Here is a 16323-nt window from a genome sequence, read left to right on the forward strand (position 1 = left end):
CCTAAGCCCACACTGCACTAGAATTCTGGGTATAGTTGAGGGGTTGGAGTCCAAACAGCAACCAGTTACCTGGCCTACCCCAGGTTTGGGGGAGGAATTGAAGAGTGCAAGTACATTTTCGATGGTTTCATTTTTAAAAGCCAGGCAGACCAGCAAATACCTGGTGTCCCCATTAAAGTCAGAATCACAGGGGGGAGGAGTGGGGGAATCTGGCAGGCACCCTGTAGCTGGCAGCTGAGCTACGCGGTGGGGGCGGGGCCTGGAATGTTGATGGTCCCATGGTAACCCCAGGGCCTCAGAGGCCACACTGGTGAGGGAGGCCATGGCTAAGGATTTGGAGCCAGAATGTAAGTGGACATCAGGCATTTGTGTTTGGCTTCTGACGTTTGTCTGAGGTGTACCTAGGAACCCAGTTTCTCTTGAGTCTGTTTTGAAAAGTGAAGTCTCTCTTGTGGCTGCAAATCAGCTCCAGGGACACTGGTGTCAGGATGTGTTGTCTTCTCAGATCCCAGAATGACAGGCCGGAAGAGGCAGATGTGTGGGGTGCCTGCGTGTGTGTGTGTGTGTGTGTGTGTGTGAGTGTGAGTGTGTGTGTGTGTGTGTGCAGGCAATCTGGCCCTGTCTGGGAGGAGGGGCTGGAGGGGCAGACTTCTAGATGCTAGTCCTGGACTGCAGGACACACCCTGTGCATGTCACCAACTGAGCGTGGCCCAGTCTGTTACCACTGTTTACCGGTGACGAGTCCTTGCTTCCCCAAATGCTGAAGTATAACACCGGAGAAGCACACAGAGGCAAGAGTAGAGTGGACAGTGGAAGCTTTATTAAAGGCACTTTGCAGCTTTGAAGTGCAGCGGTGGGCAGTTTGGGGAGGCAGCTGCCCTCTGGACGGACATTGGGCAGTATTTAAGTATCTGTGCCCCCATCCTCACCTATGAAGGGGATCACAAGGTCACCGCCTCCAGGGCTGCTTTCGAGCCACGCTGTCAAAGGGCAGCCTGCAGTCTCAGAGGCCATGTTTGTCTTTAACCTAAGAGTAAAGAAACTCCAGCCTTCCTCCCATAACCTTGGGAGGCTGGGAGGCTGGGGGGCCTCTCTCCTCGCACGTGGCCGTGGCCCTGGGGTGAAACTTGCTCTTGCTGATTCCCAGTTCCACACGTCTTCTCCCCTCTGCTGTCTATGGCTCACACCAGACGTGGACGCAGCATGCCTGGCTTCTGTGCAGTGTCCCAGTGTACTCCTTTCCTCTACTGCTGTATCAAGTTCCCCAAATAGTGACTTCAAATAGCGCTGATGCATATGATTTGCATTCTGCAGTTGCAGGTCTGCATGAGCTGGGTGGGCCTCTGCTCAGGGTCTCTGCTGACATCAATGTTCTCTAGGGTGTGCTCATCTCTGGACCCTGGGGAGGAATTCCCCCAGGCCGTCCGCACTGTGGCACCCCACGGCTCCCCAGTGGCTGCCTTCTCCCCATCCTGGAGGGCCCTCTGCCCAGAATCTTCCTCTCCTGTTGGAATCTCTGAAGTCCCTCCTAGCCCACTCTCCGTTGTGACTCCAGCCAGAGAAAACTCTTTGCTTTTAGGGACTTGTGTGATTAGGATGGGCCTGCCCAGATGGTCTTGGGCAATCTATTTTAAGGCCCATCACCTAAGTCAAATCTGCAAAGTCCCTTTCTGTGACACTGCAGTCCGAGGTTGTCATTCTTACGCCCCCCCCCCCCCCCCCCCCGCAACCTGGCCAGCCAAGAGCATTGTGAGTCTGATCATTCTGACTCTCTTCCCCAGGGACGAGTGCTCCCCTGGGGCTTTTCTGCCTTCCACCACTCCCAGCTGTGTCCCCACCCTGCAGGACTGCTGTAGGACTTTGCTTTCTGAGACATACAGTGCAGTGTACAGCACCCTGTAGGTTTTTCTATCACTACTTAAATGTTACAGTGCTTCTTTTCTACATTGATTACAGGAAGCAATGGCTGTTCACTTTTTCTCAAGATTATAATGCAAATAAAGTTCCTTCCCTTGAGGATGTGTCAAAATGTTTGCAGATCCATGTGTAAAGGCAGAGTGTGACCAGGTCAGAGTTCTGATGCTGTCTGGGATTTGGGAAAGGTCAAGCAGCCTGCACAGATTCTCTAAGGAACTAAGAGCACACAGGGCACAAGAGAGGACCCACTGCCCACTGTCCCCTGAGGCTCCTTGGCTCTCCTCTGGCTGGGCCTGCAGGTTATGGTCTCCAGAATTCTCTTCATTATTTCCACTAACTTGCCCCCAGGGTGTTTGCTAAGTGCAGGGTAGAGGGAATGAGGCCATTCTTGGAAGAGACCAGTGAGAATCTCTGTGGACCCCAGGGTTCACAGAGACCAGACAACAGAGACCGTGATCTGTAATGATGGCGACTTTCAAGACCTCTTGTCTCCATCTTGAAGCATAAGCAGAATTTCTAAACTAAAGACACTCTGTCTAAAAATGTTAGCTGCTAAATTGTTGGAAATGTTTAATGAATCTAAACCTTATCCAAAAGCCTACTACTGTGTTTTCCTAAATCAATACACATTCAAAAAGTCTCTACATGTTTTCAGATCATTTGTAAAATACTCACTTTTATTTTTTGCTGTCCAGGGTATGCAAAAGACAATGTTTTCAGTAAGGACAGTATTGTAACATCCAGGGCCAGAATGGAGTGTGTGGTCAGTAGTGTGAGAACTTGTCAGAGAGCCATGGAATCTGGATCCTCCAAGTGTTACTGCAGTCGACTCCTATGCTAATAGGAAGGTGACTGTGCTGATTAGCTAGCTGAGGCTTCCAGGCCCTTCTGAAAACTTCTGGATAAACTGAAGGGAGGATAATGGCTGCATTCAAGTGGCCTCTCCCCATTTCCCATGGAGCTGACGTAGCTCGTCTCCCTGCCTTGTGGGTCAGTGCCTCTGAAGAACGACAGTGAGACATTGAAACCTTGTTCTGTTGATTAGTATATGACCTGTTCATAAATGGTGTCTTTGGGGGCTGGGGCTGGGGCTCAGTGGTGGAGCGCTTGCCTAGCACATTTGAGGCCCGGGGTTCAATCCTCAGCACCACATACAGATAATTTTTTTAAAAATAAAGGTATTGTGTCCAACTAAAAAATAAATATTAAAAAAATGTGTATAAATGGTGCCTTTGAGGTACCGTGCTGGTCAACAGAGACTGTCAGGAACTCCACCACTGGCAGCATTTGCTCCAATATCCAGCCCTAGTGGCCCTCACAGCGGGGACAGTGGACAGTGCGGGGGAGGCTGGGCCCTGGTTTGGGCAGGTCCTGGAGCAGGGCAGAATTTTGAAGAGCTCCATAGTCTCTTGGCTCCCTGCTGTTCACACCAGACATCATCCCCAGGTCTGTGGAGACGAGGAAATGGACAGAGCTTTGGGAATTGCTGTGTATCGTAGGGCACAACTGGCCTCAAGAGACGGCACCCATCCTGTGACTCTCAGAGCTCAGAGGCTGGTCCCAGAAGAGGGTGAGAGGCTGTGGGTGGGAAGCTGTGCTGCTCAGAGACAGGAGGCTGAGCCAAGGAATGTGGGCGGTGCCGGGGACCTCCTTCCTGCAACCACAAGACATTGGATCTGGCAACAAGAAAAATAGGCCTGGAAGTGATTTTGTCCCCAAAGCCTCCAAGAACGCAGCTGGCCAACACCTCTGTCTCAGCCCCGTGATGTTCTCATGGAGGCCCCGGGCCTCAGCCCGGCGCTGGGGTGCGGAGGCTGCTCTCCATGGTCATTTGTGACACAGCAGGGAATCTGTGGCTGCCCCTGTTTTTTTTTCTGGACTCATTTTTTCTCTTGGGTGAAAATAGGGACCACAGTGCACCCTGACTTCACAGGCAAAGCTCTCGATTAGACTGGGCACAGACGTGGGGTGCGTGTAGCTCGGGTCTCAGAATGTGCCCGCCTGCCCACTTTGCACAGGCAGTCCTGGCACAGAGCAGAGGGGTCTGTGAGGGGGAAGGCTGGTCTGAGACCGGCCTCACTACAGTGCTCGTCCGGACCTGGCTCCCTCTCCACGCTGCTCACTGGTCCTCCTCACAATGGAGATGAGCCGTTTGCAGAGGGGCTTGTGGTGGAGACGTGGTTGTGGAGGTCACCTGGGCCTGTGCAGGCTCAGGTGGCCCCTCGAGGACTCGGTGGGCCTGCTTAGCATCTGCGGCTGCGGGAGCACCGAGGTCCCAGTCTTGCTGTGCAACTGAACGTTTTCTTAGCAACTCCTGAGAGTGCTCCAAGGTGGTGGTGCTACCATCTAGGGGTGCTGGGTTCGGTGCCTCCGTTCAGCAAAGAATTGAAGAGCAGGACACAGAGATGGCAGCAAGAAGGAGGTTTACTGAGAAGAGACAGAGCTACAGAGACAGACTTCTCTGAAGAGAAGGCCCCAGAGCTGGAAAACCAATGGGGGGGTGGGTTTGGCCTGTTCTTTTATAGTCTCAGGAATTCCCTCCTTACCCCCTGTCTACACTCTCCTCAGTATTACTGATTGGTGCCCGCTGTGTCCACACGTCTGTTTTAGTTTTTCTATTGGGTCCCCTACTCAGGAGCACGTGTACAGAAGTGTCTGTCGGATTGGGTCCCCACTTGTGTCCACGAGCGCTTTCCTCAAGCAGGAGGCCGACCTCATCAGGAGCCTCTCCATGCTCCTTTGTTCGCCAACCTGCCCTGGCTGCTGAGGCCCCCCCTGTCTCCCTCGGTGCCACTGCTCTGTGGACATCAGGTTACACAGCGTTCCAGAAAAAAGGCCCTCTTTCCTCATGTTGAGGGGGACACATTGAAGGACAAATCTGGGCACTCAGGGTCTGTCAGAAGTGTTTAGGGCCGTAGACCTTTAGCAAGATTGGGTTCAAGGCTGGAGCATCTACTCTGTCTTTCTTTACCCAAAGTGATTCCACTGGGAGGTTATTCAACCATATTGAGTTAGATGATTCTCTTGACTTTGCAGAGGAAGAAACTAAGGTTCAGAGAGACGGTTTGTTATTTCTGCACTCATGTGGTTAGGAATTGGCTAAAAACTAGGACTTGCCATGATTTATGTCCTGGGCCAGGTTCTTGATCGGAGCCCTCTCAGGGGCCAGGTGAGGAGCAGGGCTGTGTGGAAGGAGTCAGGGCACTTTTCACATGTCCACGGGTTTTACTTTGTGGGATCAGAAGAAGAAGGATGAATGGCCTTTCAGTCACTCAGTGTGGTGAGGTGTCCTGAGAATTTTAGGGGAAATCATTTTCTTCTTGTGTCTCCTGGCATGTCATGTGAAGCACGTTAGAGAAGAACCTTGAAGCATCATCTTGAGAAGTCTAATAAAACGTTTAACCTTTCCTTCCAGAGCCTTTGCTAATATTGTAAGAAATACTTTGTCAAATTAGAACACTGTCCCTTCCTCTTTCTTGGCCTGGCAGGCTCCCTCTGGAACTGGGCGGCCCCGGGCCGCTCTCTGCTGCTCCGCCTGAGTCAGGGCACAGGTTTCTTGGCTGCAGGGTGAAGCCAGGTGCCACCTTCCCTTCTCTCCCTGTAGACCCCTCTTCGAGGCAGGGGCTGTGCCAGCTCAGCCAGTGCACAGGGCTGTTTCACTGTGGAGCTGAGAGTGAGACTTCCTGTCCTGTTGTCCTCCCTGAACAGTTTACCTCAAGTGGAGACACTGTGAGACCCCGGGCGTGAAGACGCTGGGCGACCTCAGGAAGCTTCTGCACCGACTGCAGAGAGACCACAAGGAAGATGTCTTCCTGTACACTTCAGGCCACCTGAATCCCAGCAAGCTCTACCGGCCGCCCGAGACCCACCTGCCCGCCTGGTGCAGCACCAGCAGGCCAAAGGGGGAAGCGGCTTCTGGAGTGGGAAAGCCACCCGACAGGAATGTCGCCAAGATGAAAGATGCTTGGGCTCATTTTACCGTCAACACAGCTCTGCTTCCTGATGAGGCCAGAAACAAGCGGCTGTTCAGGTACCTGAACCCCCAGGCGCGGGCTTCCCACACTTCCAGAGAGGACTTCACTCCCAGGCAAGGAGAGAAGGCGGAGAGGGACAAAGGCTTTCCTGAAGGACGCAGGAGAGAGGAGCTCAGGCTGCCCCAGGTGAAGGTGCTGAGGTACCGAGAGCCAGGGTCCAGCCGCCGCTGCACCCTGACGGCCCCAGGCCCGGACGAGTACCAGTACATCAACTCCTACCTGGCCGGCATAACCAAAGCCGACAGGTACCAGAAGTTCTTGAGTTTCCAAAAGCAAGTTCTGGCAAAGCAAGATCTACTGAAGAGTGATTTCACAGGGGCCAAGGTGGCGACGGGCCATGAGAAGAAGTTGGAGGAGGTAAGAAGGGCCACTGTAGCGCTGTCCACACAGGGCTGCGACTGGAGGACCCTCCGGGCTGAGACTCATCTTCAGCTCTTTTACATTTCCAGGTGGAATGGGACAAGCTGCCAGGTGTTGAGAAAATCCACAGGGTCAGCAGCTGTTGACAGTGAGGTGAAGTGGAAGGCTAAACGCGGACGTTGGTCACAATCCGAAGCATTAGATGCTATGTGGCCATGATGGGACACCAAATGTAGGACAGCAGAGGGATCCAGGGACAGCCGGATCCACCCTCAGTGGAAGGGTGTGAGAGGGCAGGGGAGGGACCAGGCAGATGGTGGGTTGGCTGTCCTAGGAGGAGGGTGGGACTCGTGACTCAGGCAGCTCTCCTGAGGGAGAGAGCCGGGCAGGAAGGCCGTGGGTCCACCTGAGAAATAGCCAGGCCTGGGGGCTGGGCCTGAGTGTTGCAGGGGCAGAGTGGACCCCTGAGGGCAGGGTGCAAGGAGGGGCAGGAAAAGGAAACCAAGAGCAGACTCACAGAGAAGCTCCAGGGGAGATCCTCAGCAGCTTGTGGGCAAGGTCAGGGGTCTTGGTTGGCCACCGTCTGCTGAGACCAGGCTCTGGGAGGTGGCAGCTGTGCCCTTCTGATTCCTCAACCTGAGAAACGATTTGGAGAGTACAGAGAAGACAACCTGACCCTCTGTTTGTCCCCAGAAACTCCAGAAAATATGCACGTGCCCCCCGCAAGAGCTCAGCAGGCTGCAGGTCTTAGGAGAAGTGTTTGAAGATGTTTGCAACAGTTCTTTGATATTTGGTGACATCTTAAAAGAAGTTAAGGTAACAGATACATACTTTTTTTTTCATAATAACTAGGAGAACTATGTGTGAAGTTCTGCATCCATGAACCATCTCATACCTCCCAGAAATCCTGCCCTGTTCAAGGTCCCCATTCTCCAGAGAGACATCCTTCACTGAGACTCGACTGCAGGTCCAGGCCATAGCACCCAGTTAGCTCTTAAGCCCATGTTTGTTTGTTTTTCCAAATTCTTTCTGATTAATCATAGTACAACATTCGTGGCACGTGAACCTTTGTGATTGCCCAAGTGCTATTTTACATGGAGCCCTTATGCAATGACAAAACTGCTGTGACTTCATGATGAAAGGCCCCTCAGTGGCATCCAAGCTGAACTTGGCTTGCTTCAGGAGCACACTGTTCTCTAACATCCCTAATGAGTAGGGATGCACAACAGTAGTGCTGTGGTGGTGTGTTCTACAGAGATGCCCTGGTTGCTAGAAAGCTCACCTCAGGCTGCAGGACAGGATTTCTGTATGGCACGAGATCATGTTGTTTTGTGATACATATTGAAATGCTCAGTAGTTTAAACTCAAATTTGTTTCAAAGACTATTAGGTCTTATACTTTTTAGTGCACGTGGTTTAATACACTGTAGGATTTAATGCACTGTAGCATTTTGTATACTTTTGTTCTTTAATTATCTAAATGGACATCCTTAACCTCAGTGTTGTTTATATCTGCAAAACAAGCCTTGCTCCGTAGCCTTGCCTCCTAACTCATGTCCAGTGGATGTCTCTGTGTGCGCAGGATGAATATGAACTCTACATGACCACACTCCTGTGCTCCCAGCCCACGGAGCAGTATGAGGTAACTGTCAACCTGGAGATACCCACCGAGCCTGTCTGGGCATGCGCCACCTTCCACAGCACTAAAAAACATTCAGGACCCAAGGAGTACCATGTGTTCCTGCGCACTTCACCCCAGCTGGTCCTTCCATTAGGGAAGAGCTTCATACCAGCTGCAGGATGTTATTGGTAATGGACTTTCCTTTAGATGGACACAGCCCTGGTCGCATTCCCAAGGCACTGGGGTTGGAGGACACTATTTGGGAGGTTAAAAGGGTGCCACTTCAGTGACTGCCGGAGCACCCACAGTAGTTCTGCCAGGTACTGCAAGGAGTGCCATGCGGCCCGCCTGGCCCAGCCACAGCGGCTGTCACCTCCTGTGGTGGCTTCCTAGGCGGTCCCTCAGAGTTGGGTTGAATGTGTGTTGGTTGTAGTAGGAAATTTGTGCTACAGGAACAGTCATCACTTATAAAATCTCAGAGTGTCACACTGTGGCTCTGGTGTCTTGGCATTTTGAATTTGGTGAAGTTTAAAACTTGTGGGTGGCATTTTCACAATGAGGAGATGCAGTTTCTCTCTTTGCACATAAAAACTCGGCAGCATAGAAGGAGGTCAGTTCTGATTTCCTCCTCGGGACACTCACACTCGGGTCCTCTGTGGCCGCTCCTCCAAGCCCTTCATGCTGTTCGGACTTGTCTTTCAGGACTCAGCAAGACCTCCTTGATCTGCCTGTTCCTTACTTTTCAAGGTTGAGTAGAAAAGGGTCAGTTGTGTCCACATTGTGTCAAACATCAGGGTGAAAGAATTCCCAGGCTATCAGGCTCTAGATCTTTCTATTCCTGAGAACCTGGCGAAGGTCTCTGCCGCTCTGCCTTTGAGCACAGCACTGAGTTCCCATGGTTCCCACTGACTGAAGAAATGCCTGGGGGCTGGTGACAGCGCACCCAAAGGCCTTTGTTCAGCATGTCCTCCCCCCACACAAAGCAACCTGGGAACCCCCTGCCATTTAAAAAATTTCTTAGGAAAATAAAACATTAAAATAGCTTTTACAAAAGCGTTTAACCACAAGTTCACTTGACCAGGATGTCCTCCCCCAATATCCCATCTCTCGGGTCCTCCTGCTGGACCTATTTTAACTAGCATCCATATTCTGACCCAGGGCATCTTGAATGCACAGTAATGTCAAAGGGACATTCTCTGCCCTTCCTGGGTGAGCCTCACCCTCTCTGTGCCTTGCCCTCCCAGACTTACCTGGCTGAAGCGAAAGAGCTAGAGAAGAGTCCTGTGCGGAGAGGGGATATTGACCAGGCCAGGGAGGAGCTGAGGAAACTCGTGAAGGCCACCAGAGCGGCCCTGGAGCACTACAACAAGTGAGCACTGCAGATGCTCCTCCATCCGGGTTGGGTGGCCTTACTCACCAAGGTCTGAAAGCCGCGTGACTCACACACGTCTGAATTTTGTTCTGTGTTGTTGGGTGTGACGTGGTGCCTTAAACAGCATGATTCCTGGCCCTGCCACAGCTGTCCCAGGGTGGCCAGGATATTCTGCCCAATATGGTGTTTCCCTGGTGGGAGGGCTCTAAAGTCTCATCTCTTCCCTGCTGGCCCCTGAACACTTACTCACAGGTGTGAGCTATGGCTGCACCCTCTTTCTAACCCGTCTGTATGGTCCTCCAGGGACAAATAACAATCCGATGGGATCTACTGCTTGCAAGGAGTTTTAAAAAAAAGATTAAAACAAAACCGAAGTCACCAAATGTCCTCAGGAAAGCAGACTCCCACCGCAACCTCGCTGTCGGCCCTGGCCTTTGCTCTGGTCTGTCTGAAGGCCTCTCTCACTGTGTGGCACTAAGTTCTCACCCTTCCCAAGAGCCCAGGGGACTTGGTTGTGGGTTCACAGCGGCCCTTTGACAGGAGCCCTCTCCAGCTGGCCGTTAGCTGCCTGCCGAGGCGCTGACCCGTGGCTGGGTCACGGGAAGCCTGTCTCTCCTGAGCAGTAGGGTTAGGCTCAGGTGTGCACCTCAGGTGAGATACAGAGGAGGTGAGGCGGCTCAGCAAAACCCATGAAATGACACAAGAAGGTTGTGACTTAGAATCCAAAGGGCGGTGGGCAGCATGCTTGCAGGGCCACAAGAGCCATCGGGTCACACGTGCCCCACTGCTGGGCAGGGGACTTCATATGGATCCAGAGCATGACCCAAGTCACCCACGGAAGCCTGCACAGGGAGCCCTGGTGCAGGGTTCAGGGCTGCAGCCCAGGTTCTGTGGGGTCCCAGTGACTGAGAGAAGGTCACTGTGGCACACCTTCAGGGTGTGGGACAGAGACTAGTCATATAGGTCATTTCTGCTGTCCCATAGGAGTCAGGCACCAGGAGGCTGTGAGGCAGATACCTGGGCAGACCTGTGGAGGAACTGGGAGGAGGTGGAGAATGGGGTGTGGTGTCACAGCTGAGCCAGCCCTGCTGCTCTGGTGACAATGAAACTTTGCACCAAGAAAAAAGTACAAAGAGGTTATTGAGGTCTCTCCTCCTCCTCCTCCTCCTCCAAATCTATATCTATTTTTAGTTCAAACATAGTGGAATTTTAACTTGTGACTGTGAGGTGTGATCGTAATGCAAAACGTCTATTCCTGCGTCAGTAGGCACAAACTGCCCTGATTGGCTGTTTGCCTCAGCATGTAAAATGTTAGTGGTTTTATTTTTATCGTTTGCCTTCTTTCTTAGCAATTGAAGTCCAGGATAACATCAAGCACCACAGAAAACCCTGTGTTAAGTCGACCTGTTCTAATGTGCATGCAGTCCTGGGGAAAAGGCTCTCCTACTTGGACTCTGCTTTATAGACATCTTTCTTTCTCTTTTGTGTTAGAAAGTCAGGTGATACCATTTTATTTCTCAGTAGAAAGAAGACTTGTAGTATAAAGTAGATAAAAGGAACAAAGTATCAATGAAGCTCTCACGGTTCACTTTCTTTAACTTATCAATTTGTAGACTCAGAGATGAATTAGAGGTGGAGAACAAACTGCTTCGAATCACTAAGGAAAGATCAGGCAAGTGCGGGGTTCCCACCCATGTCTTCCCTCTGTCGCCCCTGCCCGTGCCTGACTCGAATCTGCCCCTTGGTCCCTCCCCAGCCTACCTGGGGAACACTGTCAGAGGTTCCTGTGGGTCTCCACTACCCCTCGGCTCCCTTTCATGCTCTGTATAGTCTCCTGATGGTCTGCACCATCTGAATGCAAACCTGGAAAAGTCTGTGAGTAATAATCAACCATTAAACCTTACACCTTGGCCAGAGCACACAAAACAAGATAGTCAATAAACACTTATTGATTATATGAATGAATTAAATCAGGAATTAAGGAAGGTATACCTCGTTTTTAGATCAGATTATTTTTGACATGCTTGGACTTTGAGGTCCATTATAGTTATAAATGATGTACATAATATTGTTAATAATACACAGTACTATTAATGAGAGCCAGATATTAAACACAATAATAGTTTGCCTTCAAAATATATTTCCAGAAGAAACCGAGAAAAAAGTAATTGATGAGGAACAACTTACTCTTACGGAGAAGGTTGAAATTCAGAGATGTGAAATACTCAAGAAATGGGATGAAATTCAAGACCTTGAAAAGCAAATTAAAGCAACACTGGTGCACACTGGAATTTCAGGCATTGCCGAGAATAAGCTTAAAAGCATAGAGGTATGCAATTTGTTTAAACATTTATATTGTTCTTTTGCTTGAGACCTTGATGAATGCATGAAGCAATTTGATTCTGTAACAGAGTATAAAAATACAGTCAAATTTGGTCCAAATGTATTTTTATTTCAAAGAGTTTGTGGCAGATAATTAGAATAATTAAAAACCAGCTGAAACAAAAATTATACAAATGTCATTGAGCTGTCAATGGCCAATACCTGCAGAATCTGTGCAGAAAATGTGCAGTCGGATTCAATATAATCTCTAGCTGTAGAATTTATAAGAATTTCCTCTTGTGGCTATATAGTCACAGATATTTTCCCAGCACTATTTTTTTAAGCTGAGTAATTAGAAATGTATGGTATGCAGCTGGTAGTGGTGCTCTAAGGTACTCTGGATTCTTAATTAATCATTATCTTGCCTCACTGCCATAATTGCTAATCCTTTCCAACACATTGGCTATCTGTAAGAGCAAGTCTTGATAACCCCCGTCCACCATTTTTCATGATTAACTTGGATATTCTCATTCACAGTACTAACTGATTTTTCAAGCTCTACTATTAATAAGACTCTGGTATTCCGATTGTGCTTACAATGAATTTATAAATCCACTTGGGAGAAAGTGGTAGTTTCACAATATGAATATTCGTATCCAGGATCATTTTAACTTTATTTTATTTATTTCTGTGTCTTGGTCTTGAATAATTATTATACTTACTCACATGAATTTATAGGACCTGTTACTATTATAAATGGAAATTTAAAATGTTCCACCTTACACTTGGTGATGGGTTCCTGGTGCAGGTGTTAAGTACCAGTACAGGCAGGCCTTGGGGAAGTCCTGCATTGGCTCTAGACTCCCACACTAAAGCTATCATCACAATAAACTGATGACATGAGTTTTTTGATTTCTCAGAGTATATAAAAGTCATGCTTATGCTATATTGTAGTCTATTAAATGTATAGCAGCATTCTCTCTAAAAAATATGGACCTTAATTTTAAAAACTTTATGCTAAAAAGTGCTAATGATTATATGTGCTGTTAATGGTGAAAAAACAGTGCCAATGAACTTGATTGGCACAAGGTTGTTCCAAGTCATCAATTTGTAAATGAAAAATCAAATATCGATGGAGCACAATAAAGGGAAGCACAAAAATGAGGTATGGCTATATGTGTGTGTGTGTGTGTGTGTGTGTGTGTGTGTGTGTGTGTGTATATATATATATTAAGTTTTGTAAACTGGGCAGGGTTTTTTTTAAGTTGCTGAGGCTAGTCTTGAACTTGTGATCCTCTTGCCTCAGCTGTCAGAGTCTCTGGGATTAAAACAGTTTTTCATCTTAAAACTGACAGGTATAAGTTATGTGTGAATGAAAATGTAACACTTAGTTTTAATGGTTGAATGTGCTCATCATGCCCAGCTTGTATTTGTAGTTTTATATTGTTTCCAGCCACTGAACAGTGAGGGACCTTACTCTGAATTTCCCTAAGGTCTTAAATTTTTGAAGAATTAATCCCATCTTTTTCAGTTTTTGAAACAGAGGCCAGAGATATTTTTTCTTACCCTCTGTCCTTCATTTAATCATATGATTTTAAGTGTTGTGTTTGAGTACTCTTGAGATGACACCATTTACATAATACTTTTTATTCCATAAACAGAGAAAAATAATTAACCAGCTATCTTGCTTTTAAACCATTTGTCCTTCAGAATGAAGCTATAAGATTGGAAACATCAAATAGGATCCTAAAGAAGAAATTGGAAGTAAGTCTTCTTGGTGCCTGAATCAGTGTCATCAGTAGAAGTGATCCCTGGGGTACCTACTTGCCCCGTGTCACAGACAAACAAGAACACACACCTTCTTCCTCTAGACAACAGCTTCCCGTGGTGCTCCAAATATCTGGCTATGCACACAGTATCTTAAAACTGACAGGTGTAAACTGATGTATAAGTGAAAGTGTAGCACTGAGTTTTAATGGTAGGATGTGCTAATAATGATGATTTCTCTATTCCATCTACACTTTACCATGCAACATAAGGAGTTTATTTGGTGACAAGGATTCTTTTGAACTGACTTCACCTAGCAGCTTTGAAGATGTCCCCTAGGGCTGAGTAGAACACTTACCTGACATTTGCAAAGCCCTGGCTTCCATCTCCAGGAAGACACACACACACACACACACACACACACCTTAGCATGCTACAGGTCTATTACGTGTGGATCTGTCTGTATTGTACACAGTGTGAATTAGTATGTTATACCTGATTCTAGAAATGCTGATTTATTTGGATTCAATTTCATTGCCATCATACATGACGACAGGATTTTAAATTTTTTGTAGGCCAGTGAAAACCATTTGAAGCAGTTCATGAGAAAGAGCAAAATCAGTGAGGAGGAGCAGCCGTGAGTATATCTTCAGGAAAGAGCTGTAACTGTCTTGCTGTCCCAGAACACTACCAGACTTGGACCTGGAGCAGAGCAGGCCGAGCCCCGAGGAGCACTTGGGAATGCCGACTTCATACTGTTGCAGCTTTTCCTGCTTAAAAGTGCTTAGTCCCAGATTTAAACCTCAATGTATATGGATTGTTTTTCAATGTCGAGATTAATCCATTAGAGAGAGCTGAAGAGAGGCAGTGGATTCCCCTGGGCAGGGCCAGGAAAGTGGGGGTGCCTGTGGCTATGGGTGGCTTTCTTTTCTCAAATTACATGGATTTTTGTGAAGTTGAATCTGAAAAACCCTGTGAATATACTCCTTTAAAATTTTAAGTTCAAAAGCAAATGGCTATTTCAGTTGCCTGTTGTGTAGGTGACTTGTGCTTCACATGGCTATTCTTCTGAGACTTGATGCTGCACTTCGATCCAGGATTTGGTACAATTGGAAGTGGTAGAAAAACATGCGGGTTTAGGGAAGGCTTATTTGTATCAACAGGGAAGACACCTTAGGCTCAGTGGTGGCATCCAGTAACTAGGCGTGCACTGTCCTTTCCTGAGACCTCCCCCGGGGTCTCAGTTTGGCTGTCTTCAGGGATTAGGTCCATATTCCAAGGAGGAAGGGAGGGGAAGAGGAGGACAGATAACCAAAGACTTCTCACATGGGGATTTCAGCTCAATTGAGGGGGACAGTGGTTCTCAGTGACTCCCAACCACACCTCAGTGGCCGGTATGGCCTACCACCCCCCTTAGCTGGAAAGGAGGCCAGAAACAGAGGACGCCTCCCTCCCACTAGGTAGACAGAGAAACCCAGGGGAGAAGGGCACTGGACTGGGATCTCAGCCTCGTGACTCCTGCTCCTCCTGTGCTGTGGGGGGCTGTGGAAGTTGGGTAACGACAACATTACGAACTTGGCCCTGGGAGGCTCCTGGCACACTCCGGCAGCAAGAGTGAGTGGCTGAAGGCTGTGTGTACTCTTGGTGGCAAGTCCACCCCTGCTGTTACGCTGTCCTTCATCTGGAGGATGCTGGGTGGGGGCTTGGGGGGATCCAAACACAAGCAGGTCTTCCTTCCATCCAGCGTCTAAACTGTGCTAAAATATTCTTCAGTCAAAGGCAGATGATTGCAGAGTTTCATCTGTTTTCAGATAAACGTGCCCTTAAACAGAAGTTTACTTTGAAGTGTTCTTTCTTCCTTAATGCATTTTTCTAATCTATTATATTCACTTCTTATGTATTTTAAGGAAACTTTGGGAATTTATTAAAAAATACACAAAATTAGAAGAAACAGAAAATAACTCTCAAGCAACTGGAGAAGTGACCCATGAAAATTCAGAAGTGTCATGTGTATAGCAGCCTGGATGTTTTCAGATGGAGAAGTCAATGGAGAGGCATTCCATTTCGTCCACCTTACCCCAATAAAATTAATGTGTTATAAGTATCCTCTTCAAAGTGTTGATCAATGCATATACACACATGGTCAGTTTTAATTTATGCATATGTGCATAACAATACTAGTTCTGAGAATTTCCTGCTTTTATTTAGTAACTTTCCACTGGAGAAAATACTTTTCAATATTTAAGAATAAAAAATTTTTCTGTGTTATATTAGGGATCAAATTTGTCAATCTAAAAATAATTGTTTATCTGCCAACAGTTTTTTTTTAACATGTAATACAGTGTAGTGGTGCTCTAATTTATATTCATTTAATTAAATAACCTTTATGAATTGGAAGTGATCGCTGCTCTTCAAATGTCAGGACTCTCGTTTGAGCTTGGCACACGGGCATCTTGGTTGGCCGGGACCTTCAGCCCAACCCTGGGACTTGGGGTTCGTTTCTCCTCTCTTTGTCTTTGATCTGGTCTAACTTCTAGAGCTGGATGTTAAATTGGAATCCTTCGGACAACCAAACAGGTGGTGACTTTGGAGTTCAGATGTAAGTGGTGAGGACATGAGTCCTAACTTGGAATAGTGGAGGAGAGAGAGAGGATGGGGGGTGTCTTGTCAGGAGGGTGTGCTCCAACAGTGTCTGAGAACCACGAGCTCTTCCTGGCCATGACTCACCTCTGCTTTAAGAGGCAAATTGGTGGCAGTTTTTGCCATATATAGACATCAACTGGACTTTCTTAGTAGTGTTATCTCTATTCCAGTTACTTTCCGTTGGTCATTTAGTCCACTAGGATCCTGCTAATAGGATGTCTCTCCTTACACAGGGGGAGACCTGAAGCTTGAGGCAGGGACTCAGTTTCCTAGAGTGCCCTCTAAGTG

General features: G+C 48.0%; 1 protein-coding gene across 1 annotated transcript; it reads left to right on the top strand.

Moving 5' to 3' along the window:
* Positions 1–286: 286 nt before the first annotated feature.
* CUNH6orf118 (chromosome unknown C6orf118 homolog) lies at positions 287–15738 on the top strand. Its single transcript, XM_046449371.2, has 10 exons — positions 287–347; positions 5626–6308; positions 7005–7127; positions 7893–7952; positions 9176–9300; positions 10917–10975; positions 11451–11632; positions 13336–13389; positions 13968–14029; positions 15300–15738. Exons 1-10 carry the CDS (start codon positions 323–325, stop codon positions 15406–15408), a joined length of 1482 nt encoding a protein of 493 aa, XP_046305327.1. The 5' UTR covers positions 287–322; the 3' UTR covers positions 15409–15738.
* The last annotated feature ends 585 nt before the right edge of the window (positions 15739–16323 follow it).

The sequence above is a fragment of the Marmota monax genome, unplaced genomic scaffold, assembly GCF_021218885.2.
Source record: "Marmota monax isolate L192 unplaced genomic scaffold, Marmota_monax_Labrador192_F-V1.1 WCK01_AAM20220418_F8-fsc00083, whole genome shotgun sequence".
In the NCBI taxonomy this organism is placed as follows: domain Eukaryota; kingdom Metazoa; phylum Chordata; class Mammalia; order Rodentia; family Sciuridae; genus Marmota; species Marmota monax.